The 22,673-nt window shown below is 49.8% G+C and overlaps 1 protein-coding gene across 1 annotated transcript in view; it reads left to right on the top strand.

Annotated features, from left to right (window-relative positions):
* The first annotated feature begins 13,596 nt into the window (after positions 1 to 13,596).
* CHRDL2 (chordin like 2) overlaps positions 13,597 to 22,673 on the top strand; it is a 69,078-nt gene continuing 60,001 nt past the window's right edge. Inside the window, exon 1 of the mRNA XM_065596263.1 lies at positions 13,597 to 13,869. Within this exon, the coding sequence (XP_065452335.1) occupies positions 13,788 to 13,869 (82 nt within the window). The 5' untranslated portion in view covers positions 13,597 to 13,787. The remainder of the gene's footprint in view (positions 13,870 to 22,673) is intronic.

Genomic DNA, 22,673 nt, shown 5'->3' with positions numbered 1-22,673 from the left:
AAAGCTGGCAGGTTTACTCTGTCCACTGATTTCTGCTGCTGCTGCTTTTCCAGGTCTGCATCTGTTCTGTTCTCCTCAGCTCCTGTTTCTCCAGCTGTTCCTCTCCTCTCTGCTCTCTTCCTTCTCGGCAGCTCCTAACCTCTCTCTCTCTCTCCAAGCATCTGACTTTTATACTGTCCTGTTAGCTATCAGATCTTTCTATGCATATTCATATTCCAACATTCCAAGCATTCCATTGGCTATCTGTTACATCATCCTACTTGTTCACTGGTGGCTTTTGTGCTGTGGACCCTTGTTCACTGTGAATGGGATTGAGACTTTTATCTTCATGCTTGATGAAGATCTCCTGCCACTGTGGTAACAGGGGTTGTGTACCACAACTGTGCAGCCATCGGTGTCCTACAAAGGTGTCAGGTCCCTCCCACTCCTGCCCTATATGCAGAGTCAGTGTTGTACGTTGGAGGTCGAATCACTCCTACGTATGGTGTTCTTCCCTGGTGGCTGTTCTCATGGCTGAAAAAGAATTAACAGCTGTCACCTGTGTCATGATATTAAAAAGAAAAATCAAAACACCTCAAGACAAAACTTTCCTCTGAACCTCCACTGTGTTTAAGCTGATGGTTTACTTTGCAGTGGCGGGGACCAAGTCTTCTCCTGGACCTTGGCCAGTGCAGAGAACACTGTGGTAGCTTAATTAGTAATCTGTTTAAGGGAGACAGATCCCTTTAAGAATGAGGTTATATGGGAAAGCAGGTGCAGGGTATAAACACTGACTGCACCTGAACATCAGCGGTTGAGTGCTTACAATTGCACTATAGGGGGTGTGCCGGTGGTCTGCTCCCTGGGCGTGTGTAGGAGGCATTGCTGATACCTGACTCCAGATTGTGCTAACTTATGTGGGTTTAGCTGTTCGTAGGCTTTAGAAATGGAATAAGCTGCTTTGCATATAAATGGTCTTGGGAGTAGATCCCTTCCTAGCCTGTATCTCTTTGTGGAAGCTGAATGAGTGAGCTTTTAAATCCTGAGGTGCATTCCTGTCACGGAGAGAAAACATCTGCTGAACATGTGGATTGTGAACAGTGCCCTCCAGATTGGTCACCTGGGCAGCGATTAATTGCAAGTAGACGACAAATGCAATTTTTAGCACCTGGAAGAAAACAAAACCAGCTTAAAGCTGGTCTCTTCCTTGTTGGATCTGTCAGCCTCCAGTTTAAATCGAAACATTCTTATATGATGGAAGACACTTGGTTGGACAAACTCTATGAAAAACGCCTTCTTGAGCAATGAACGGGGCAAGATCCAGGGTGAAAATTAACAGAGACATAAGAGAAAGGCAAACACACACATACTGAGGCTGGAGCGTGGGCATCACACATACACACATGCATGCACTTTCTTCTGAGGTTTTTAACCCTGGCCTCTCCCTCTTTTCTTCTTTTCCCTTCCTTTTTCTCTTTCTCCCCATCACTTTCCACTCTTTCCTTTTGGACCTTTTCCCCTCCTTTCTCCCCTGCTCAGTGGTTGGCCTCTGTCTTGTCCATAGAGGCTTTGCCTCCCCTTCCTAGTCCTGAAAGGTGTGGCACTTTGGATGCCTACCTTAGGAGGGCAGGACGGTGGGTCAGTGCAATCTCTCTTGATGCCAACGCTACTGCCAGGATCCTGATTTTAAGAACTATTACGCTAAATCAGGGATGCGGTTGCTTTCCTGAAAGAAGAGTCTCTGGAGGATCGAATGCTTGTGTGAAAACGAATTGCCAAGTTATTTTAATGAATCTTTCAGGCAGCCTCCATAAGAATTTTTCCAGTTCAGTATTTGCGTCAAGTTGCGAGAGTGACACACCTCCCTATCTGGCCTAATGGAGAGAAAAGGAGGATTTTTTATTTATGTTTTTTGGTAAAGGAGCAGCACGAAGAAAACTCATCCTACGTCCTGAGCTTGGATAATTGCTGCCATCACTGAGCTTTGCACTTAGAAATTTTATATGGTGTCACCCCTCACTCTGTCCCTTTATTCCGGCCCCTCACAGGAGCCTGGTGCTCACTAAGAAATATGGTAGGTGCTTTTCAAAGGTCACTGCAGGAAATCCCAGTCACCACAGCTCCACTTAGGGTTGTCAATTTTGGTTGGACGTATTTCTGGAGGTTCCATCACATGACATAATCTTTAATTCTGGGGACTCCAGGACAATCCCGGAGGGTTGGCAACCGGTGCCCCACTCCAGACTTAGTTAACAAACTCTTTCTTTATTAATGACAAGTAAACCCATGAATGAACTCATTTACTGTTCCTCTAGAGGGGCCCTCTTTATCCTCCCAAGCACAGGGAAGTCTTATTACAGATCCCAGTTTCAGACATCGTTCTCAGAAGCTGCTGGGTCCTACAGCCTCCAAACGTGGTCTTACGGCCTCCTTCTCAGTAACCTGGACCCACACAGTCCCCAATGAGACTAGTCTCTGGTGTCTTGAGAGTCCATTTCTGGCACCTTCAGCCAGGTCCTGGAACAACCCATCTCTAGTCGGCAAGTCTCAGCTCTCTCTTCTAACAGTCATGGCCCAACTGCCAGCATTTGAACGAGCATCCCATGGTGTAGGGGCGCCGGAACGGGGGGAGGGGAAGGGAGAGCCTTAGGGCCATGGCTCTCCCACTTTTGAAGTGGACAGGTCAGGCCCATCCACCTTTGGCAGGGGCCTGGGCCCCTCCCCCTCCTCTTCCCCCCAAGGCCCTGCCCCCCTGCCAGCAGGGCCAGCCCACAACATTTTGGCACCTGAGGTGGGGAGCTCAAATGACGCCCCCATGCCCCCTCGCTTGGGCCAAAACTTTGAAAGATCTCAATTTTGCCTTCTTCCTGTTCTACTTCTCTCATGGTACTGCTTTGCTACCTACCCCAATAAAGGAGAACTAACAACTTAAAATGCCTTGTTCAAAAATTTTAAGTAACACTTAACTTTCAAACGCCTGAACAGCAAATGTAACTTTTCTTGTCTGCATAGTAAACACTGGCATTTTTATCTGTTTGAATAATAAAAGTGGTGCTTTCAGTGCCTTCTTGGTTTCAAAGCTTTGAACTGCTTCCTGAAGGTCCACAGTCTGGGCCAGCTCATGCTCTATTGAGATGGTTGCAAAGCCGACCAGCCTCTCCTGTGTCATTGTGGAGCGTAGATGTGTTTTTATTAACTTCAGCTTGGAGAAGCTGTGTTCTCCACTGGCAACTGTTACAGGAAGTGTTAGAAGTATGCGCAGAACAACAAAAGCATTTGGAAAGAAAATCCAAAAGCATTCTTCCGCTCTACTCTGCTCTGGTTAGGCCTCAGCTGGAGTATTGTGTCCAGTTCTGGGCGCCGCATTTTAAAAAAGATGTGGAGAAATTGGAAAGGGTCCAAAGAAGAGCAACAAGAATGATTAAAGGTCTTGAGAACATGACCTATGAAGGAAGGCTGAAAGAACTGGGTTTGTTTAGTTTGGAGAAGAGAAGACTGAGAGGTGACATGATAGCAGTTTTCAGGTATCTAAAAGGGTGTCATAAGGAGGAGGGAGAGAACTTGTTCACCTTAGCCTCTAAGGATAGAACCAGAAACAATGGGTTTAAACTGCAGCAAGGGAGGTCTAGGTTGGACATTAGGAAAAAGTTCCTAACTGTCAGGGTGGTTAAACACTGGAACAAATTGCCTAGGGAGGTTGTGGAATCTCCGTCTCTGGAGATATTTAAGAGTAGGTTAGATAAATGTCTATCAGGGATGGTCTAGACAGTATTTGGTCCTGCCATGCGGGCAGGGGACTGGACTCGATGACCTCTCGAGGTCCCTTCCAGTCCTATAATCTATGAATCTATGAATCTATGAATAAGAGGGTGGTCACCTTATTTGTGCACATATATTCCTGAACAGCCTTTGGAGTTGATCCTGCTGAAATGTATCTTGAAAGGGCTTTCAGTTCATCACCTAAATCACTTGCATCAATATCGCGCATGTCATCATGTGTCAACACTGTCTCTAGTGCCCTGCATTGCTGGTGTAGATCTTCTTCAGGTATAGTGAGGAGTTTTGGAATATCATACCACATCCCAAATATATTGCTGTGTTCCTTGAGCTGCATGAAACGTTCAACTGACTGTATTGCACAATCTAGCACCTGGTTAAAGAATTCAACTTTGAATTGTTGTTTGGGGTCTCTTATGGAATTATCCCATGCCTCGTAATCAAAATGTCTTCTTCTTCGGTGACTCTTGTATTCTTGAATGGGTGGGAAAATAGCTTCAGTGTGAAGCTCCTCTGCCAACTTCCATGCACTCTTCAGAACGTTTTGAAATCCCTCATCTGACCGGTAAGACTGTAGGCAGGGCCGGCTTTAAGCCAATTCAGCCGATTTGGCTGAATTGGGCCCCGCGCCTAAGAGGGCCCCGCAGCTGTCCACTCCGCCCCCAGCTCACTTCCCCCTCCTCCCCTCCCCTGAATGCTCCGCCCCCTGTTCCTCCCCCTCCCCTGCTTCCCGCGAATCAGATGTTCGCGGGAAGTCTGAAAAGGGGCAGGCGGCGGCAGCAACAGGTAAGGGGGCGGGGGCGCGAGGAGGGCTCCTGGGAGGCGCAGCGCGGCCCAGTCCGGCCCTGGCCGAGCGGCCCTGGCGGCTCTGGCTCCAGCCCGGCACGGGCCCCGGGACAGCGGCCCCAGTTCCGGCCGAGCACCCCCAGCACGGCCCCACGGCTCCGGCCCCGACCGAGCACCCCCGGCCCCAGCTCGGGCCCCACGGCTCCAGCCCCGGCCGAGCACCCCCGGCCCGGCTCCGGCCCCACGGCTCCGGCCCCGGCCGAGCACCCCCGGCCCCGGCTCGGGCCCCAGGGCGCCGGCCCGGCCCCGGCCCGAACACCTCTGGCTCAGGCCCCGGCGGCTCTGGCTCAGGCCCCAGGACGCCGGCCCCAGCCCCAGCCGATCGGTGCCGGCCAAGCACCCCCGGCCCAGCTCGGGCCCCACGGCTCCGGCCCTGGCCGAGCACCCCCCAGCCCGGCTCGGGTCCTGGGGCGCTGGCCCAAGCGGCCCCGGCCCGAGCCCCTCGGGCCCCGGCGGCTCTGGCTCGGGTCCCGGCGCGTCAGCTCGGCCCCGGGCCGAGCGACTCCGGCCTGGCCCCGGCCCCAGCGGCTCTGGCTCAGGCCCCGGCCCCAGCCGAGTGGTGCCGGCCGAGCACCCCCGGCCTGGCTCGGGCCCCACGGCTCCGGCCCCGGCCGAGCACCCCCGGCCCGGCTTGGGCCCTGGGGCGCTGGCCCGAGCAGCCCCGGCCCGAGCCCCTCGGGACCTGGCGGCTCTGGCTCGGGCCCCAGCGTGCCGGCTCGGCCCCGGGCCGAGCGACTCCAGCCTGGCCCCGGCCCCTGCGGCTCCGGCCCGGACCCAAACCCCGCGACCCCAGCCTGAGCGGGGCCCGCTTCCTGGGGGCGGGGCTTGCCAGTGGCAAGCCCCGCCCCCAGGAAGCGGGCCCCGCTCTTGCTAAGGCCGGCCCTGACTGTAGGTATGACTTTGCTTTGTCCAGTTGTTTCATTGCTCCAGATATATCAAGGTCAACACCTTGGAGTCTCTTGCTTACAACATTTATTTCAAACAGTATGTCATGCCACAACATTAAGCCACACAGAAATGTGAAGTTATGTATGTTTCTGGTGATTCCATTTCCCTCTGCCTCTGTTCTCCCATGAACAGTTCCTGTCATAGCATTATCCTCCATAATGGCAACTATGGCATCATCTATCTTCCCAAGTTGGTGTTTGATAGGCTTTATCTCCTCCACTCGACTTTCCCATCGTGTGGCACTCAGTGGTTTTGGTGTCAGCGAGGATGTCCCCAGATGTTGCTTCAAAATTTGCCATCTATGAGTTGATGCAGAGAAAAATACATAGATGCTTTGAATTATATTAAAAAATTCAGCAGACTCACTAGAAGCTGATGCTGCATCACTGGCCACCAAGTTCAATGAATGAGAACTGCATGGGACAAAAAAAGCTCGAGGGTTTAACTCGCAGATCTGTGTCTGCACTCCTCTGTTCTTTCCTCTCATGTTGGCACCATTATCATAGCTCTGACCTCTCATGTCAGCTATCGCAATTCCCGTATCTTCCAGCTTTTTAAGAAGCACATTTGTCATACTAGCTCCTGTTGTATCATCAGTGTCAATAAATTCTAGAAAATGCTCTCTGACAGTCACCATTGCAGGGACTTTTTCACTAGGTTCTGTTGTTGTTACAAAACGCACCATTAAAGTCATTTGTTCCATATGGCTGATGTCAGGTGTACAGTCCAGAATAAGAGAGTAATATCTTGCTGACTTCAGATCTGCCACAAACTTCTGTTTGCCTTTTGTTGCCAGTAAGAGTATGATCTCATTTTGAATTGTTTTTCCAACGTAGTGGTGTGTGTACATTTCTTGGGTGGTGCCTCTTCTTAGATGCTCCTGGAGTACAGCATCAAACTCAGCCATCAGCTCCACAATTTTAAGGAAGTTTCCGTTGTTTGGCACATACAGCTGATCTGAAGTGCCATGCAGTGCTAAGTTTTGGGTAGCAAGCATTCTCACAATGGCAATGAGCCTTTTCAGAACATTTTGCCAATAAAGAGACTCTGATGCAATCTTCTCTTGATGCTGGCCTTTAACCTTAGTCTCATCTCAAGCTCTTTCCATCTATGGAATGCTCTCTGGTGATTTGCTGCCTTCTCATGGCATGCCAGATTTCTAGCCAGATTTTTCCAGTCCTTTGTTCCTGTAGAACCCAGTGTGGCTGGAACATTAGACTGGAAGAGTTTGCAACAAAAACAGTATGCAGCATTCTGGGTTTTTGAGTACATAAGCCATGGCCTCTCCACTTTGTCACCATTGTGGATTTCACGGCAGTAATGTGTTGGATGGAAACTTCTATTTTCATTGTCCTTGGGAAACAGGAAGTTTTTCACTTGGTGTGGCTCATGCAGTACAAGGAAGTCCTTCAAGGTACTGCTCATGTGGGTTCAAAGTCCTGGATCATCTAGACTTAAGGAACTAAACTCAGCAGCAGCTGTTTCTTGCATCTCCACCACACTCTTCTCTGATCTACACTTTTCTTCAGGACTGTGCATGGTTACATCCATTTGAGACGGAGATATGGATGCTGCAGTAGCTGCCAGGTCACCTGCACTCTGACTAACTGGAAGATCAGGCATCTCCTCACCACTCACATCCTCGCTGGGGCCGGAAGGCTCACCATGAACATTTGTGTCTATGTATCTCAGGAGAGCTCCTTCCTGCTTAAATAGAAACGCTTCCTTTGCTTTTTTCTTTTTCTGAATGCTGCCCCAGAGGGGCGTTTTCTTCTTTCACTCATGACTGCTGTTCTGTGCCAGCTATAGTGGCTCTCAACACTCAATTGAAGGGGACAAATAAGCAGGCTGGTAGCAGGGCCTGAGTGAGGGAAGATATCAGCGTCTTAAGGGCCTAACTGGCTCCTACTAGTTCAGCTGACTGCCTGTTCTCCTCAAGTGGGTTCAGGGAAGCAGCAGGAAACAGGAAGCTCCCAGAGAAGCTGGTGTTAATCAGTCCAGGCTCCTGGGGGTGCTAGAGAGGTACATAAGAGGCTCTTCCTCCTCTCTCTCCGTGCAGCTCCTGCTGCTTTCTGTTATTCCCTCTCCCCTTTTCTCCTGCCTGCCTGTTATGTCTCTTGTGCCCTCCTTCCTCCAGCACCACACTCCACCATCTCTATGCATCTAGAGCAGAAAGAATACAGCAGACACAATTTTCTACATTCTGGGTCCTAGTGGCGCCTCCCCACAGTCTGGCACCTGAGATGGCCGCCTCAGTTCGCCTCATGGTAAGGCCAGCCCTGCCAGCCAGCCTGGAAGCTGGAGCCTAGCCTGGGTAAAAACAGTCTGGGGAGCTGCAGACCCTCCAACTTCCCTGGGCGGGAGGTCCGGGGAGCAGGGACACAGGCCGGGGGCTGCTCTCGGGTCCCCCCACCCCAAACAGATGGAGACGCCCAAGCTCCCCTGACGAGCTCTGGCTTCTGGCTTGGCCAGGGGGTGGGGTCTCGGGGGGAAGCGGAGGGACGGGTGGAGCCATGGAGGGGGTGGGACCTCATAGCCTCTCCACTTGTAGGAAGAGTCCATTGCCCCTGCCATGGTGGCTCGTTGAAACCAAATGGACTTCAGAGTCCTCAGAAGTCACATCACCATCTCAACTCCAACTGCAGGTTTTACTTCCCACAACCCCTTACATAAACTAACTTTAATTCAGCTCATCACCTAACGTTCTCCACGCCATGGAAAAACATTGTGCTTGATGCCAGACTGACTTTTATTTCCTGCCTCTGTCACATGCCATCAGGTATTATCAGGGCCAGTGCAAGGAAGTTTCGCGCCCTAGGCAAAACTTCCACCTTGCGCCCCTCCCCCCCCAAGGCAGCTTCCCCACCCAGGGAGCCGTGCGGCAGCTCGTCACCCCAGCTCACCTCTGCTCTGCCTCCTCCCCGAGCAGGCTTGCGGCGCCAAACAGCTGATTGGCACCACAAGCCTGGGAGGTGGGAGAAGTGGAGCAGCAACAGCGTGCTCGGGGAGGGGGCGTAGCAGAGGTGAGCTGGGGTGGGGAGCCCTGCGGCAGCTCCCCCACCCCGCCCTGAGGCACCCCCGTGGCAGCTCCCCACCTCCCTGGCCCGGGGAGCCATGCGGCAGCTCCCCACCCCAGTTCACCTCTGCTCCGCCTCCTCCCTGAGCACGCCACCCCCCGCTCTAATTCTCCTCCCCTCCCAGGCTTGCGGTGCCAAACAGCTGATTGGTGCTGCAAGCCTGGGAGGCTAGAGAAATGGAGCGGCGACCGCGCGCTCGGGGAGGGGGTGTAGGAACGCTGTAAAAAAATTAATTGGGGGCACCGCTTTTTGGCACCCCCAAATCTTGGCGCCCTAGGCAACCGCCTAGTTTGCCTAAATGGTAGCACCGGCCCTGGGTTTTACCCCTGTCACGTGGCCATGGTCAGTATCCCTTGACATCAGGGGCTAAAGTTGCAGTGGAGAGCCAGAATAACTGTATTGTCTCAGACTTTGTATATGATCAGTTCTCTTCTCTCTAAGATACGTATTTTCATAGTCTTGTCAGCAGACACACATTAGAGATCTTTTCAAATGTCACTGCTGCCTTCTTTAGGAAAACAGTTCAGAGGACAAGGCAGAGGGTGTCTCTAGTGGATCTTTTCTTGACCCAAAGCTATTCAATATCTTTGTCAATGGTCTGGAAGAAATATCAAATCATTTCTGGGTAAGTTTGCAGATGACACACAAATTGGTGGAGTGGTAAATAATAATGACAGTTCAGTTATACAGAGCAATCTGGATCATTGGTAAGCTGGGCTCACTTGAACAATATATGTTTTTATACAGTTGTAACCCTTCTGCCCATCTAAGTTGGCAGCAACAAAGGCTGGGTTCTGTATCTAGGGGTTCCGTTTCAATAACGCAATGCAAAACCGGCTCGAGCCCCCACCCAGTGACCTGGGCCAATTATATACCACCCCCTGGGTGCCTCTAAGAGGCAATACTTCCCCTCTTGCAAGCACGGAGTCTGAGTGTAGCAGAAAATGTTTAATAACATGAGGTAAACGACATCAGCATTAAATTGGAAAAAACACCACAAACCGGATTCCTAACACAAACCATGAGCAAAAGGCCCAGCCCAGCAAATTGGGCTGTGTTTTTTCCCTTTAGTTCCTGAATCCAGCAACCCAAAAAATCACCCAGAGTCCCCAAAGTCCAACACCCCCAAAGTCTCTTGGGTCCAGCAACCACCCAAAGTCCCAAAAGTCCAACAACCCCCAAAGTCTCTGTCCCTGGTCAGTGCAGTCCCAGAGTAAAAGGGGGGCATGCAGGGTGTTAAGGGGCACCTTACATGATCCGAGGCCGGCCTTCTCTTTGTGGGGTTCCGCCGCAGCCTTCACCTGTGAGCCGCTCCCGCCATCCCCGCAAACAGCTCCACTCACCGTTCATTGGGCTGCTCCAACCATCCCCACAAGGCTCTGCACCCCTCGCTGCTCCTCCAGTCATCCCCACAAATTGCTCTGCTAGCTGCTTAGCAATATAGCTTCAGGCTCCCCCACTAGTTAACACATCACTCAGTGATTTCAGCTCTTTTATGATTTGAGCTCATAGTAGGGGAGCTCCAGTACTGGTGCATCATTAGCCCAAAGTGAATTCAGCTCAGCAGCCTGTAACTACAAAAAGAAGAACATCCTTGTAACAAACCCCGATGCCAACTCTGTCCACATATCTATTCCAGTGACATCATCATAGGACCTAATCACATCAGCCATACCATCAGGGGCTCGTTCACCTGCACATCTACCAATGTGATATATGCCATCATGTGCCAGCAATGCCCCTCTGCCATGTACATTGGCCAAACCGGACAGTCTCTACGCAAAAGAATTAATGGACACAAATCTGACATCAGGAATCAAAATACTCAAAAACCAGTGGGAGAACACTTTAACCTGTCTGGTCATTCAGTGACAGACCTGCGGGTGGCTATATTACAACAGAAAAACTTCAAAAACAGACTCCAACGAGAAACTGCTGAGCTAGAATTGATATGCAAACTAGACACAATCAACTCCGGTTTAAATAAGGACTGGGAATGGCTGAGCCATTACAAACATTGAATCCATCTCCCCTTGTAAGTATTCTCACACTTGTTATCTAACTGTCTGTACTGAGCTAGCTTGATTATCACTTCAAAAGTTTGTTTTCTCTTAATTAATTGGCCTCTCAGAGGTGGTAAGACAACTCCCACCTGTTTATGCTCTCTGTATGTGTGTATATATATCTCCTCAATATATGTTCCATTCTATATGCATCCGAAGAAGTGGGCTGTAGTCCACGAAAGCTTATGCTCTAATAAATTTGTTAGTCTCTAAGGTGCCACAAGTCCTCCTGTTCTTCTTTTTGCGGATACAGACTAACACGGCTGCTACTCTGAAACTTTTCAGCCTGTAACTAGATTCCTAATGGACTCAAAGCTAGCTCTAACATTGAACAGTGTAAAGAGAAGACCGTACAATTGGTATTTCAATACCTCAAAGGGACCCCATTCAATCAGGTACAAATACCTGTCCTCATCCTCACTTGGTTTTGTGACCCTTGTCAAGCAAGTGCTACTTAGGTAATGGTGAGTCCTTCTGTCATACAACAGTCCCACTGGCCTTGATTCACAGAATCAGGGTAACAAACCTTTATTCTTCCTGCCCCAATAATAGAGAAACTGGGGATCCCACACCAGCCAAAGTAACCACTTTCAGTTGCTGTTGTTTCATGCCAGGCGGGTGGGTGTGGCTATGCAAACAAGATCAGCCCCTGGAGTTCTTTTCCACACTTGCCATAATTCACCACCAGATGTCAGGGTAGATCTCATCCTGACTCTGCTTACACAGTCAATTGCAAAGCCTATATATATGAACAAAGAATGTAGGTCACACTTACAGGATGAGGGACTGTATCCTGGAAAGCAGTGACTCTGAAAAAGACATAGGGTTCATGGTGAATAACCAACTGGCATGAACTCCCAGGGCAATGGTGTGGTGAAGATGGCTAATGCTATCTTGTTATCTTTGGATATATAAGCAAGAGAATATCGAGTAAGATTAAGGAGGTGGTATTACTTTGGTATATGGCATTAATGAGACTATTAATGTAATACTGGATTTCTGGTGTCTTTACTTCGGAAAGGCTATTGAAAAATTGGAGCGGGTTCAGAAAAGACCTACAAAAATGATTTAAGGGCTCCTTAATCTAGCAGACAAAGGCATAAGAAGATCCAGTTCTGGAAGCTGAAGCTAGACAAATTCAGAGTAGAAATAAGGAGCATTATTTTAAGCAAAGGTAATTAACCATTGGAACAACTTACCTAGAGACATGGTAGATTCTCCATCACCTGAAGTGTTTAAAGCATGATTGGATGTCTTTCTAAAAGTTATTACCTCTTTTGACCTGAGTGTTTGGCCAATATTAGGAGTCTTGCAGGTTATTTCAGTGAAGAGGAGAAATTGATGATGGAGTCAGGTATTTCTTTGATGCAATCCTGAATATTTACAAAAAATGTAGAAAGTTTTGTTTCTCTGAGCACAATAGGAATCAAACAGCAGGAGACAGTTTCTTTGCTCACAGTTACAAACCTCTTTCAGCCGTACTCCACCCAAAAAGTTCTCTCTCTCTCTCTCTAGGCTTTTTCGTAGATCCCGTTTCCTATGCTTGTTCTGGCTGTCCCCTTGGATTTCTGCTGCTTCTCTCTCACATGCACAATCACACAGTTGCAATTAAATCAATCCTCCATCCCAGCATTTGTTAACAGATTCCCAGGAAAACACTTGGACTGCATGGTGCAGCCATTGCCCGGGCTTGCATGTGGTCTAGTCCTTGGGCAGTGGTTTTGCATTGTTTCAGCTACCACTAAACAAAGGGACATTTAATTGCTCCCTCATTTAGTGTGAATGGAAGGCAGCTATCCTACTCAGCTGTTCTAACAAGGTGGTGGTGTGATTGCCCAACCTCCATCATAACAATAGGCTCTAGCTCAACGAGAATCTTTGGGCTCGATACAGGAATTATTGGGTAAAATTGTGGCCTGTGACAGACTAGATAGTCAGAATGGTCCTCTCTGGCTTTGAATCTATGAAACTTGGATTGTAAACCCTTTGGAGCAAGGGCCTTGGCGTAGATCCTCTGATGTGGATGAGCAACTCTCAGTGCAGCACTGAGATGGGGTGTGGGAATGGTGGCTATAAGATATCTTTATGGTCCCCTGATACTGGGCACTGGTGGGCCCTGGGCTGAGTCCCAGCATAAGTAAGAGTAGCCTTTGGGCTGCTGCAATTGATGCCTGGCTGCTTATGGTGCCAAGGAGCCAATCAACTGGGAAAGACAGACAAGTTCTCCCACAGTACACTGTGGAACGATTCCTAGAGTGGCACAGTTCAGTGCAGCACTAAGAACCATGGGCTACGCCCCAGAAATCCTAGCACCTGACTCAGGTTAACCCAGCACCAGCGTGGACGCAGCTACAGGGGTATGACTTGAGCGTGGCTTAGCAGGGTGGACATTCACACCCAGGGTTGGCTCACCTGGCTGCCTGGACTTGGGTAAACTGCAGTGACGATATACCCTGAGAGCAGGATACGTTTCCCCGACTGGGGACATATCAGATGTGAAACTGACGATACAGCCTTTGATGTGTTGTAAGAAACCTTCAGTATGGGGTTTTTTTTTTTCTACAGAAGGATAAGGTATTTGGGGGGAAGGGAGAAAACTGCACGATGGGGGAAAAATCCTAGGAATGTTATTCACCATGACGGGGTGAGGGGGGGAGAGAATATTCCTGGGAAGGCTGCAGAAAGGGAGGGGTTAATATGTTTCCACTCTTTCCAAATCCTCCTCACTGAAGCCCCTCCCCTAGTGCAGCCAAGAAGCAGAGGAATTTCACAAAACTTAAAAAAAAAAAAAAAAAAAAAAAGTGGGAAAATAAAAAAAATAAAAAGTGCTGATTTTTTTTTCAAAATAACAACTAACAAAGTTCCTCGCTTTCCCCAAAAGGAGGCGCCTTTGATGAGACTAAAACAAACTGCTGGCGGGAGCTCTGAGTAAAGAAGGAATTAGCTGTGTCGTGCCTGTGTCTCATATGCTGACTCGGTGGCCGCTTGCTGCTGCTCTTAAGTAGCTTGGTGGATATTGAGTCCTTTGTAAACGCTCTGCAAAGAAAGCGTTTGGGGGTTTGGTTTTTTTTCCCCCCTCCTCCCCTTGAAAGGAAGAATGATTCCTGAAATCAGAGAGTTTTCCTTTTTCCTGGGATTTTTGCTGCTTTTTATTGCCTCTGAGATTGAAGCCAGAGCTCGTAAGTAAAGAGCGATTAAAAAATAAGATATAAAGGAATGATTAAGGATGAGAAGTATGGGAGGGAAGGAATTCATTGATGGGGACCAGGACTGTGCAGTTGTGTGCTGGGGGATTTTTCCCCGAGAGATTCTGTCTCTGTGTCTGGAAGGAATGATCATCATGGATAATTAGTGATAATTAGGAAAGGCTGCATTTGGCAGGAATAAGTGCAGAGATACATGTATTACTAGCATGTGGTCTCCCTTATGCTGACAGCAGTGGGTACCAGGTCTGAAAACATAGGGTCAGATTCTAATCTGGGTCCCACCTGTGTAAATTCTCTTCACTGGCTCTATTGCTGCTTTCCGCTGGTGTAGCTGAGATCAGAACCTGAGTCACAAGGTTGTGAACAGCTCAGTTGCTAGAGACAGCTTTGCCTTAAAGAGCGTGAGCTACTGATTGATGCTCCGGATTGTACTAACCAGGCATCCGTACTCAGGTGACAGAATGCAGTGTCAGTAACGTGTCAATGAACCTCTTGCCCCAAAAGAGACTCTCAGGTGCGGGGAGTTATGATTTTTGAGCAATCGGCTTTTGCACCAGTGATGTTCCAAAGAGAAAGGAGCAATGCCACAGCAGCCCTGCTTGTGGCAAGTCTGTGGTAAGGAACTCAGAGCACGGTGTTCCAATGGATTGAAGCTGGGAGGCTTGTCCTTACAGCTGTGGAGAAAAAAAGGTGCCCTTCTGATTAGATTGCAGGAGAGCTGACCCCTATTCCCAGCACTGCCAGAGGCTTGCTGTGTGTGGCCTTGGGCAAGTCTCTTAACCCCTCTGTTGCCCCATATGTAAAATGGGGCCAGTAACACTGTGGTGTTCTGTGTTTGAGGTATAAGTCATTACAGCCTCTAAAATGCTTAGAGATCCTGTCTTTAGGGTATTGGCTTCACACTTGTCCATAAAGTGCCGTGCATGCAGGCATCAGTGATAATAACACAAGTGCTAACAAAGTGCAAAGGTTTGTTAATAAATGGATAGAAGTATTTGCGTTGAAAACCAGTGTGGATGCGTTCTCTTCTGCGTAGCTTCTAAGGGAGTTGTTACCTGTAACGCTTTTGTTTATAATGTCTTCTCTCTCCCTCCCGTCCAAAGTGAGTACAGTGCAGGCTCTCATTAAGTGCAGCGAGCTACTGATGCTCCTTTTCTAGAGGGTCTTGTTTTCAGAACCCACATGCTTCTGGTTCACCTGCAAGCGTTTCCGATATCCCCCTAGCAATAGTCTCGTGCTCGCCCTCACTGCTTTTGCTGAATATCCTCCATTCCTGGGTCTTCCTCTCATGGCAGATACAAGGCTGGTAAGGAAAGTTTTCCAAGGCAAGCCCAGGCAACTGAGAATCATTCCACTTTCTGACAGAGCAAATCAGAAGGCAAAAGTATCACTAACAGAAACAATTCCTAGTATTGTGATAGTTGATACTAACTGAAGAGCTTGGGAAGGGATTTGAAGCCCCATGCTTCAGGGTTTAAGACATTCCCTACCGATTAGGGATTAGGATGAGATTTTCGTGGGAGACAGGTTCTCCCACATCTGCCCACTGTGGGGTTTCTTGCACCTTCCTCCGACACATCAGGTGCCGGCCATTGTCAGAGGCAGGATCTGGTCTAGCTAGACCTCGGAACTGATCCAGTCTGGCAATCTCTACTTTGCTCTTGCTTCTCAGTGCAGGTAGGAGCTGCAGATTTCCACTGACTGGCGAATAGCCTTTAGAAACAATGGGCCAAATTCCTCTATGAGGCAACACCACAGAAATCAGCCATTATGCTAGGGATGAGTTTGGTACCAGGCACATATAAGATTCTGTTACTTATCTTGCAGAACTTCCTATCCCCACCCACTCCCCCAAGGAGATATTTTTTCGGAGCAATAGTTCCGACTGGACGTGTGTATCTGAGCCTGGTCAATTGTCTGGCTGTCCTTTACTACTAACGACCTGATTTAGGAACAAGGGCATGGGTGACTTCTTTTTCTAGTCTGCCGTCTTCACCTTTCCTCTCTGCTCACATTGTACAGCAAGCCTACGTTGTGCCTTCATAAACTCATCAGGGAGGTTGTTGTGCAGTGGGACATGAGCATGGGCATCTCTCTGCTGGCCATGATGCAGGAGGAGTTCCTTCTTTGGCATCTAGTCCACTGACCTGGGAAAGTCCTATACTCCAACCCCAGCAGCTCCTCGCTTTACCTCTGAGTTTCAGTGAGACAGGCTATCTTATTGGTAGGGGATGTTTATTTCATTCACTGGTATTTACTCACCAGATGCAATAACATCCCAACATGCGATTTGGAAACTGGTAAACTACTGGTAATGCAGTTTAGCATATTGAAACTAAGACATAGAGTTTTGTGCCCAAAGCTTATGGCTTCATCTGCTTCTTCTTCTTCCTATTCCACAGCATATCAAAGTGTTAGGGCTTAATCTTGATCTGAGGTATGTGAGTAGTTGTTGCTCAAATCAGCGGAGCCACTTCACACATGCTTTACAGCTGATTTTGCAAGGCACATGGCAATTCAAAGCTACATCTCCGAGATCAGTGCTAACTCAGCGGAGGGCTCTCCCAGGTAGCAATGATGGAGGGGCAATGCTAGCTGGGGATCTGACAAGGTAGAAGTAGGAGCCTTTAGCTGGTGAGCTAAAAGAAAGCAGGGCTGACTGTAGACATAACTCTCCTCTCTTCGACCAGAAGAGGTCTCTCTTATACGCAGCTAGACAGCGGCTACTCCAGCTCCTGCACCTGTTAACTTGTCTGCTTTCAGCTGTCAGGCAGCGAACGAGTTCCAAAGGGTTAGATGTTGTTCTAGCCAAGGGCTTCAAAAGTGATTCAATGGCAGCACAGGCTGGTAGATTTTAGTCTGAGTGCGTAGACACGGGTATGTACCCCTTACTGCGAATGTGTGTGCTGTGGGTTCACTCACCTAGGTCCAGATTCTGCCATCCTTACTCCCAGTGAAATCAGTGGCTTAGATTGTTCCCTCCCAGGTGAAAAGCTGTAGGAGGGGATTTCTTGGGAGGAAGCCTACACGGGAATTTCCTAGCTGAGATTTCCCTGAATCGTTCTCTCATGGGGTGGTAGAGTTTGCTCCCCTGCGGAAAGCTGCCCCTGGGATCTGCATGAAGCCTTGTAGCTCTGCCACAGCTCTGTCCCCTCCTGCTCCCTCTCCCTCACCAATGCAGCACTACTGGAGCTTTGCTACTGGTTATTATCCCTCTGGCTGAAGTAGCTCTCAAGGATCCGCAGGGGGATCCAGAGCAAACCTGGCAGTTTATTAACTTCAGAGCGTAGATCCGTGGGGTTGGAATGTGGACAGTGCACATCCTCTGCAAATCCTGTCCCTGGCCCACCCCCTGCACCCCGGTGCACCCTGACTCCACTTCCTCCCCAGCAGGGTCGCAGACAGCACAGAGAGGTCTCAGAGTGTGGGTACGGTGCATTGGAGGCCCTGAGCCCCTCTTCGGAGAGGAGGGCTGGTCCAGGGTTAAGGCACTAGTCTGGGATCCAGGTGACCAGGCATCAAGTCCACAGTGCCACAGACTGTGTCACTTAGCCCCTCAGTTCCTCATCTGTACAATGGGAGAACAGCACTGCCCTGCCTCACAGGGGTGCTGGGAGGATAAATACACTGAAGAGTGAGACGGGCTCAGATACTGCAGTGTTGGGGGCCATGTAAGCACCTTCGCTTGATTGATTCCACGTGAAGGAAGGAGGATCAGTGCATGGAGCTAGCTGGGATGATCTAGAACGACGAGATGACATGAAAAGTGAGGCGTTACTCAGTGTAAGGGTGGCGGGTCTGGCTGTTAGTGTGATGTTTATTTAAGAGCCCAGCCCAATGCATTGCACTCCCTTATACAATGTAAACCCCACGCTAGCACAAAATAACAAAATCAATCCAATACATACGGTTATTAGCTAGCGAATCTACACAGAGCCCGGTCGAAACTGGTCATGCAGAGATCCGTTTTTAGTGCGCGTGCAAGATCAGAGGGAGCGGCTCCTCGTGCTGGGATTTGGAGATTTCTCCAAACCGGGAAATATTCGATGGACTGGAATGGAGGTTTGTGGTGGGAAATAAGATCCCTCAGAGCTTGCACAAATAGCCTGGAGATGTGTACAGAAGAGGAGGGATGGGCCAGGCCTTAGGATGCTGGCCTGGGACTCAGGCCAAGTGGGTGTTGCACTACAGAGTGTCGCTGCAGAGATGGGAGGGGCTGGCTGCCCTGCGGATGTAGCTAGCATTTCAGATGGGTACATACTCGCGGTAGCCTGCCTCCGAGGTTATAAATCAGTCAGAACTAGCTTCTCCAGCTGGAATTTACACCTCCAACTCAAAGTGTAGACGTGCCTGTAGCCTGATCTACACCTCAAATGTAGGTTGACCTACCTATGTGGCTCAGGGTGTGAAAAATCCCAAGAGACGTAATTAAGCCAACCAAAGCCCCATTATAGACACTGCTAGGTTGACGGAAGGCATTCCAGATGGTGAGCACACAGATTACTGAAACAGGGTTCAAGCATGGTAAATATTTATCAACACATCGCAAACAGTGCACAGCCGTTTAAGGCAAGAAGTGCAGAATACCTTATTCATTAGAAATGAGGACCAGCAGCTGAGCAGAATGCAGTTACCTGCATTGAAATTAGCGCAGGCCACCAGGATTTGTATCCATGTTGTTACAGAAAGTGCCACGAGATTTATAATGACCCCATGTGGTCATGATCACAATTTTCAGTCCTTTGAAGGGTGACACCACCCCAGAAACACAGCGCCCCCTAACACCCTGCCAGGGTATTGCTTCAGTGTTGACTCCAGGAGGAGCGTGCCAACTAATGAAACTCCAGCATTGCTTTCTGCAGTGCTCCGGGTTTCTTTAGTCATCTTCCGGTTGGTACAGATCCAGGCCAAACTATCGGAACTGACAAGATCACATCTCCTCATGCATTGTCATCGAAGTATTGCTCACACCACTGTAGTTAACTATTGCCTGGCACAAGAATGTTAATCTGTGCTGGCACAAGTCTTTCATGGAACACGTAGCAAACCTAGACATGGTCCAGTGAAAAGCAAGAAAAGACATGGATTCCCCCATGGGGAGAGGTAATAACGTTTAGGGCAGTTCAGAATAGCAAGGAGATAAATAAAAGCTGATGTGAATGAGGTATATGAAATCTGAGAGGCAGAGTGGTCCAGTGATAAGGTGTTAGATTGGGAGTTAGCAGGCCTGGGTTGTATTGTCTGCTCTGTCACAGACCTGTGGGGTGACCTCGAGGAAGTTACTTCCCCTCTGTTTCCCTTTGTCTTGTCTAGTTACATTGTAAGGTCTACAGGATAGGGACTGTCTGTTGCTGTGTGCTTACACAGCGCGGCCTAGCACAGCAGGGCCTGGAACTCCACTGGGGCTTCTACATGCTACTGTAAAAAAAAGAATGTCTGGCAGGGGCACCAGAACAGGGGGAGCCAGGGGCCATGGCCCTATCACTTTTTACCTGCCGTAAGGGCAAGTGACAGGGGTAGAGGGTCTTGGGAGGAAGAGGTAGTGTGGGAGCAGGGTCTTGGGTGAAGGGGCAGTGTGAGGGCAGGGATTTGGGGAGAATGGGCGGTGCGAGGGCAGGGTCTCGGGGGAATGGGCAGCGGGAGGGCAGGTGCTCGGGGGGAAAAGGTGGTGTGGGGGTGGGGCCTTGGGGGCAGGGCACAGGAGGGCGGGGCCACGGTTCGGGTGCCTATGCCTCCCCCGTTTTAGGGTGCTTCCGCCACTCCTGATGTCTGGTCTAGAGGAGGTCAATGAGGAACACTGATGCATCCTTCCTCAATCCACAAAAACAAGGAGGCACCCTGTGAAATTAAAAGTCAACATACTGAAATCTGATAAAAGGATGTACTGTTTGACACAATGCACAATTAATCTGTGGAACCCACTGCCCTGGGATATCACTGAGGCCACGAACTCAACAAGAATGTGACTGTGGTCGCATGCACTTTGCTAATGTAGAGTGAAACAGAGCCTGTTTCACATCAGTGTCACTGGAGAATCCAGGAACTATTATTTTACCACTGAGCCTGGAAATCATTTTGACGTGTTTTTTTTTAAAGACCCCCTTTCCATAAGGCCTGATCCAGCTTCCATTAAAGTCAACAACAAAACTCCCAATGACTTCCTTGGGTACAGGGTTAAGCCATCAGCTGGGAATGGCCCTTTAATGGGGCTGTCCACAGGAGTGCTCCAGTTAAGAAGATTTCACTTTACACTAACGCATCCATGTCTGGTGGGGAGCAGGTCGTGAGGCCTCATTAACATGCTTTGAGATCCTCCAATGAGACGTGCTGTGTACAAGTGCAAAGGGAAATTGTTTCCATGTATGTGCGGTAGCTACAATCCGCTAGAAGCTCGATGGTGATGTTTAGCACCAGGACTTAGTGCACGTGTAGAAGTCAGCGCTGATACAAGAGTAGCTAAGATGCAACAGATCAAGAACCCAGCCTATTTTAACAAGTCCCCTTCACAGCTTTTTCTATACTTTTCCTTTGAAGCCCTCCGTAAACACAGGGCTGTCAGATCAGCTCCTGGACTTTCTGTACCAGACGGCGTTTTTTGCTTTTTATTTACAACTGCGCTTGAAACACTGATACTGATTAACACACACTTAAAACAAGGTTAACTGGTGAGGGCATGACCCTGATGAAAACCTATGGCAACTAAACCCCTGCTCATTTGTCCCCTGCTCTGAAAAGTGAAGAGGGGTGTGGCATGAATTTACAATCTATGGGCATAACAAGGATTGACACAAAAGCCTGAAAAGGCCCAGAGGAGGATGGATTCTTTGTGACTATTGAAATATAAATGAATAGAAGGCCTGATCCAGTGCAGTCAGTTGAAATGTGTCCATTGATTTCAATGGGAGCAGGATCTGGTTCACAGTTACTCTGGATTTACCTCAGTGTATCGCCACTGAACTCACTTCATTGATTTCAGATTTTGAAGCCGGTAGCGCTCGGGCAGCCCGGCTCTTAAACAGAGCTGAAGAGTCGGGGAGGAGCAGAGCCGCCGCGGCTGGAGGCTCTGCTCCTCTTCGGCTCTGTTTAAGAGCCGGGCTGCCTGAGCGCTACCGGCTTCGGGCAGCCACCCGTGCCTCCGGACCCTGCGCCGCCGGAGCCCAGGAGGGGAAGTGCCCGGCTGGGGGCGCAGAGTCCGGAGGCACGGGGGCTGCCCGAAGCCGGTAGCACTCGGGCAGCTCGGCTCTGTTTAAGAGCCGGACTGCCCGAGCGCTACCGGCTTCGGGCAGCTCCCGTGCCTCCGGACCCTGCGCCGCCGGAGCCCGGGAGGGGAAGTGCCCGGCTGGGGGCGCAGGGTCCGGAGGCATAGGGGCTGCCCAAAGCCCGAGCGCTACCGGCTTCACGGTTTGCCGGGCAGCCTCCAGACCCTGCGCCCCCAGCTGGGCGCTTCCCCTCCCGGGCTCCAGCTGCACTGGTGAAGCGCCGGCCGGGGGCGCAGGGTCTGGGGGCTGCCCGGCAAACCCTGAAGCCGGTAGCGCTGGGGCAGCCCTTTCCCCGTGGCTGGGAGTGGGAGGGAGGAGGGGGCGGAGTTAGGGCGGGGAAGGGGCGGAGTTGGGGCAGGGCTAGGGGTGGGGAAATGGGTGGGGCCAGGGCCCGTGGAGGGTCCTCTTTTTTTATTTATTAGATATGGTAACCCTAGGAAAGTGAACCTTGTAGCTACAGTAGCTTGTAAAGCACTTCAGGGTGAACAGGGCTAAGAAAAACGTAAGAGATTATTACTACATTCTATTTGAGAAGTTGGGGGTGGAGGTGGGGTAATCCCCTGGGATGTTTTGGGCCTGGGGGGGGGGGAGGGGACAGCTGCCCAGTGAAATATTTTCAACCACATGAATGGAAGAGCTGATCTCCATGTAGAATTTATGGGCCTGTTGGCTAAGAAGGGCTCCCCTCCCAAGTCAGGAGGTCCCTTGTATTCTGATAGGTCTAATCCCTTTGCAAGAGTAAGGAGAAAGTCTGTGTGTTTGGCACCCCTTGTGTGGATAATGGGTTTAATGAGCCCAGTTATCCCCTCCCTCACACTGGGGTAACCCCACAGAGTCACACCAACGTGACCCCGGAGTGAGAGGAGACTCAGGCCCACTTATCTGCGAGTGAGCACGAGACTTCTCCGCAGTCTGATACAGGAGGGGCTGGGAGTGTAATACAGAATTTCATGTGTCCCAGCCAATCCCCTTGCTAGTGTTTGGAGGAACCAGAGTCAAGGGGTTGTGTGTGTATGTGTGGGTGACGTGGACCTTCAGTAAATTTTATTCTTGATCATTTAATATGCCCAGACAGAAGTAAAATGAAAACACAGCTCACCCTGAGTAGGTCGACTCTTTTTATAGCCATAACATTATGTTTCAATAACAGCTACACACACTTTTTTTGTTAATAACCTGGCATGTGGGCTTGGGAACCTGCCCAACAGGGCCTCTCCCCTAACCGCCTGGCCGTGTCTAAGGACTTTCAGTCCAACCATGCCACTGTCAACTCAGCACTTGCTACAATGACAGACAAGCTGACCAATAAATGCACATTCTTAGACAGTCTCTTTCATTTGGCTGGCCCAGTCCATAACTCGCTGGATACAGGAGCAGCATTGGAAATGGATGCACTGCATTGTACGTGCTTTGGGCCATAGCCTGAGCTTATGTAAACTGATGAAGATCTGTTGAAATCAGTGGAGCTATGTCATTTACACCAGTTGAAGAGCTGGTCCATTGTGAAGGATTATTGGA

Source organism: Chrysemys picta, chromosome 1 (genome assembly GCF_011386835.1).
Source record: "Chrysemys picta bellii isolate R12L10 chromosome 1, ASM1138683v2, whole genome shotgun sequence".
Classification (NCBI taxonomy): domain Eukaryota; kingdom Metazoa; phylum Chordata; order Testudines; family Emydidae; genus Chrysemys; species Chrysemys picta.
Note: the sequence above shows the minus strand (reverse complement) of the source record. Positions and strands in the feature narration are given on the sequence as shown.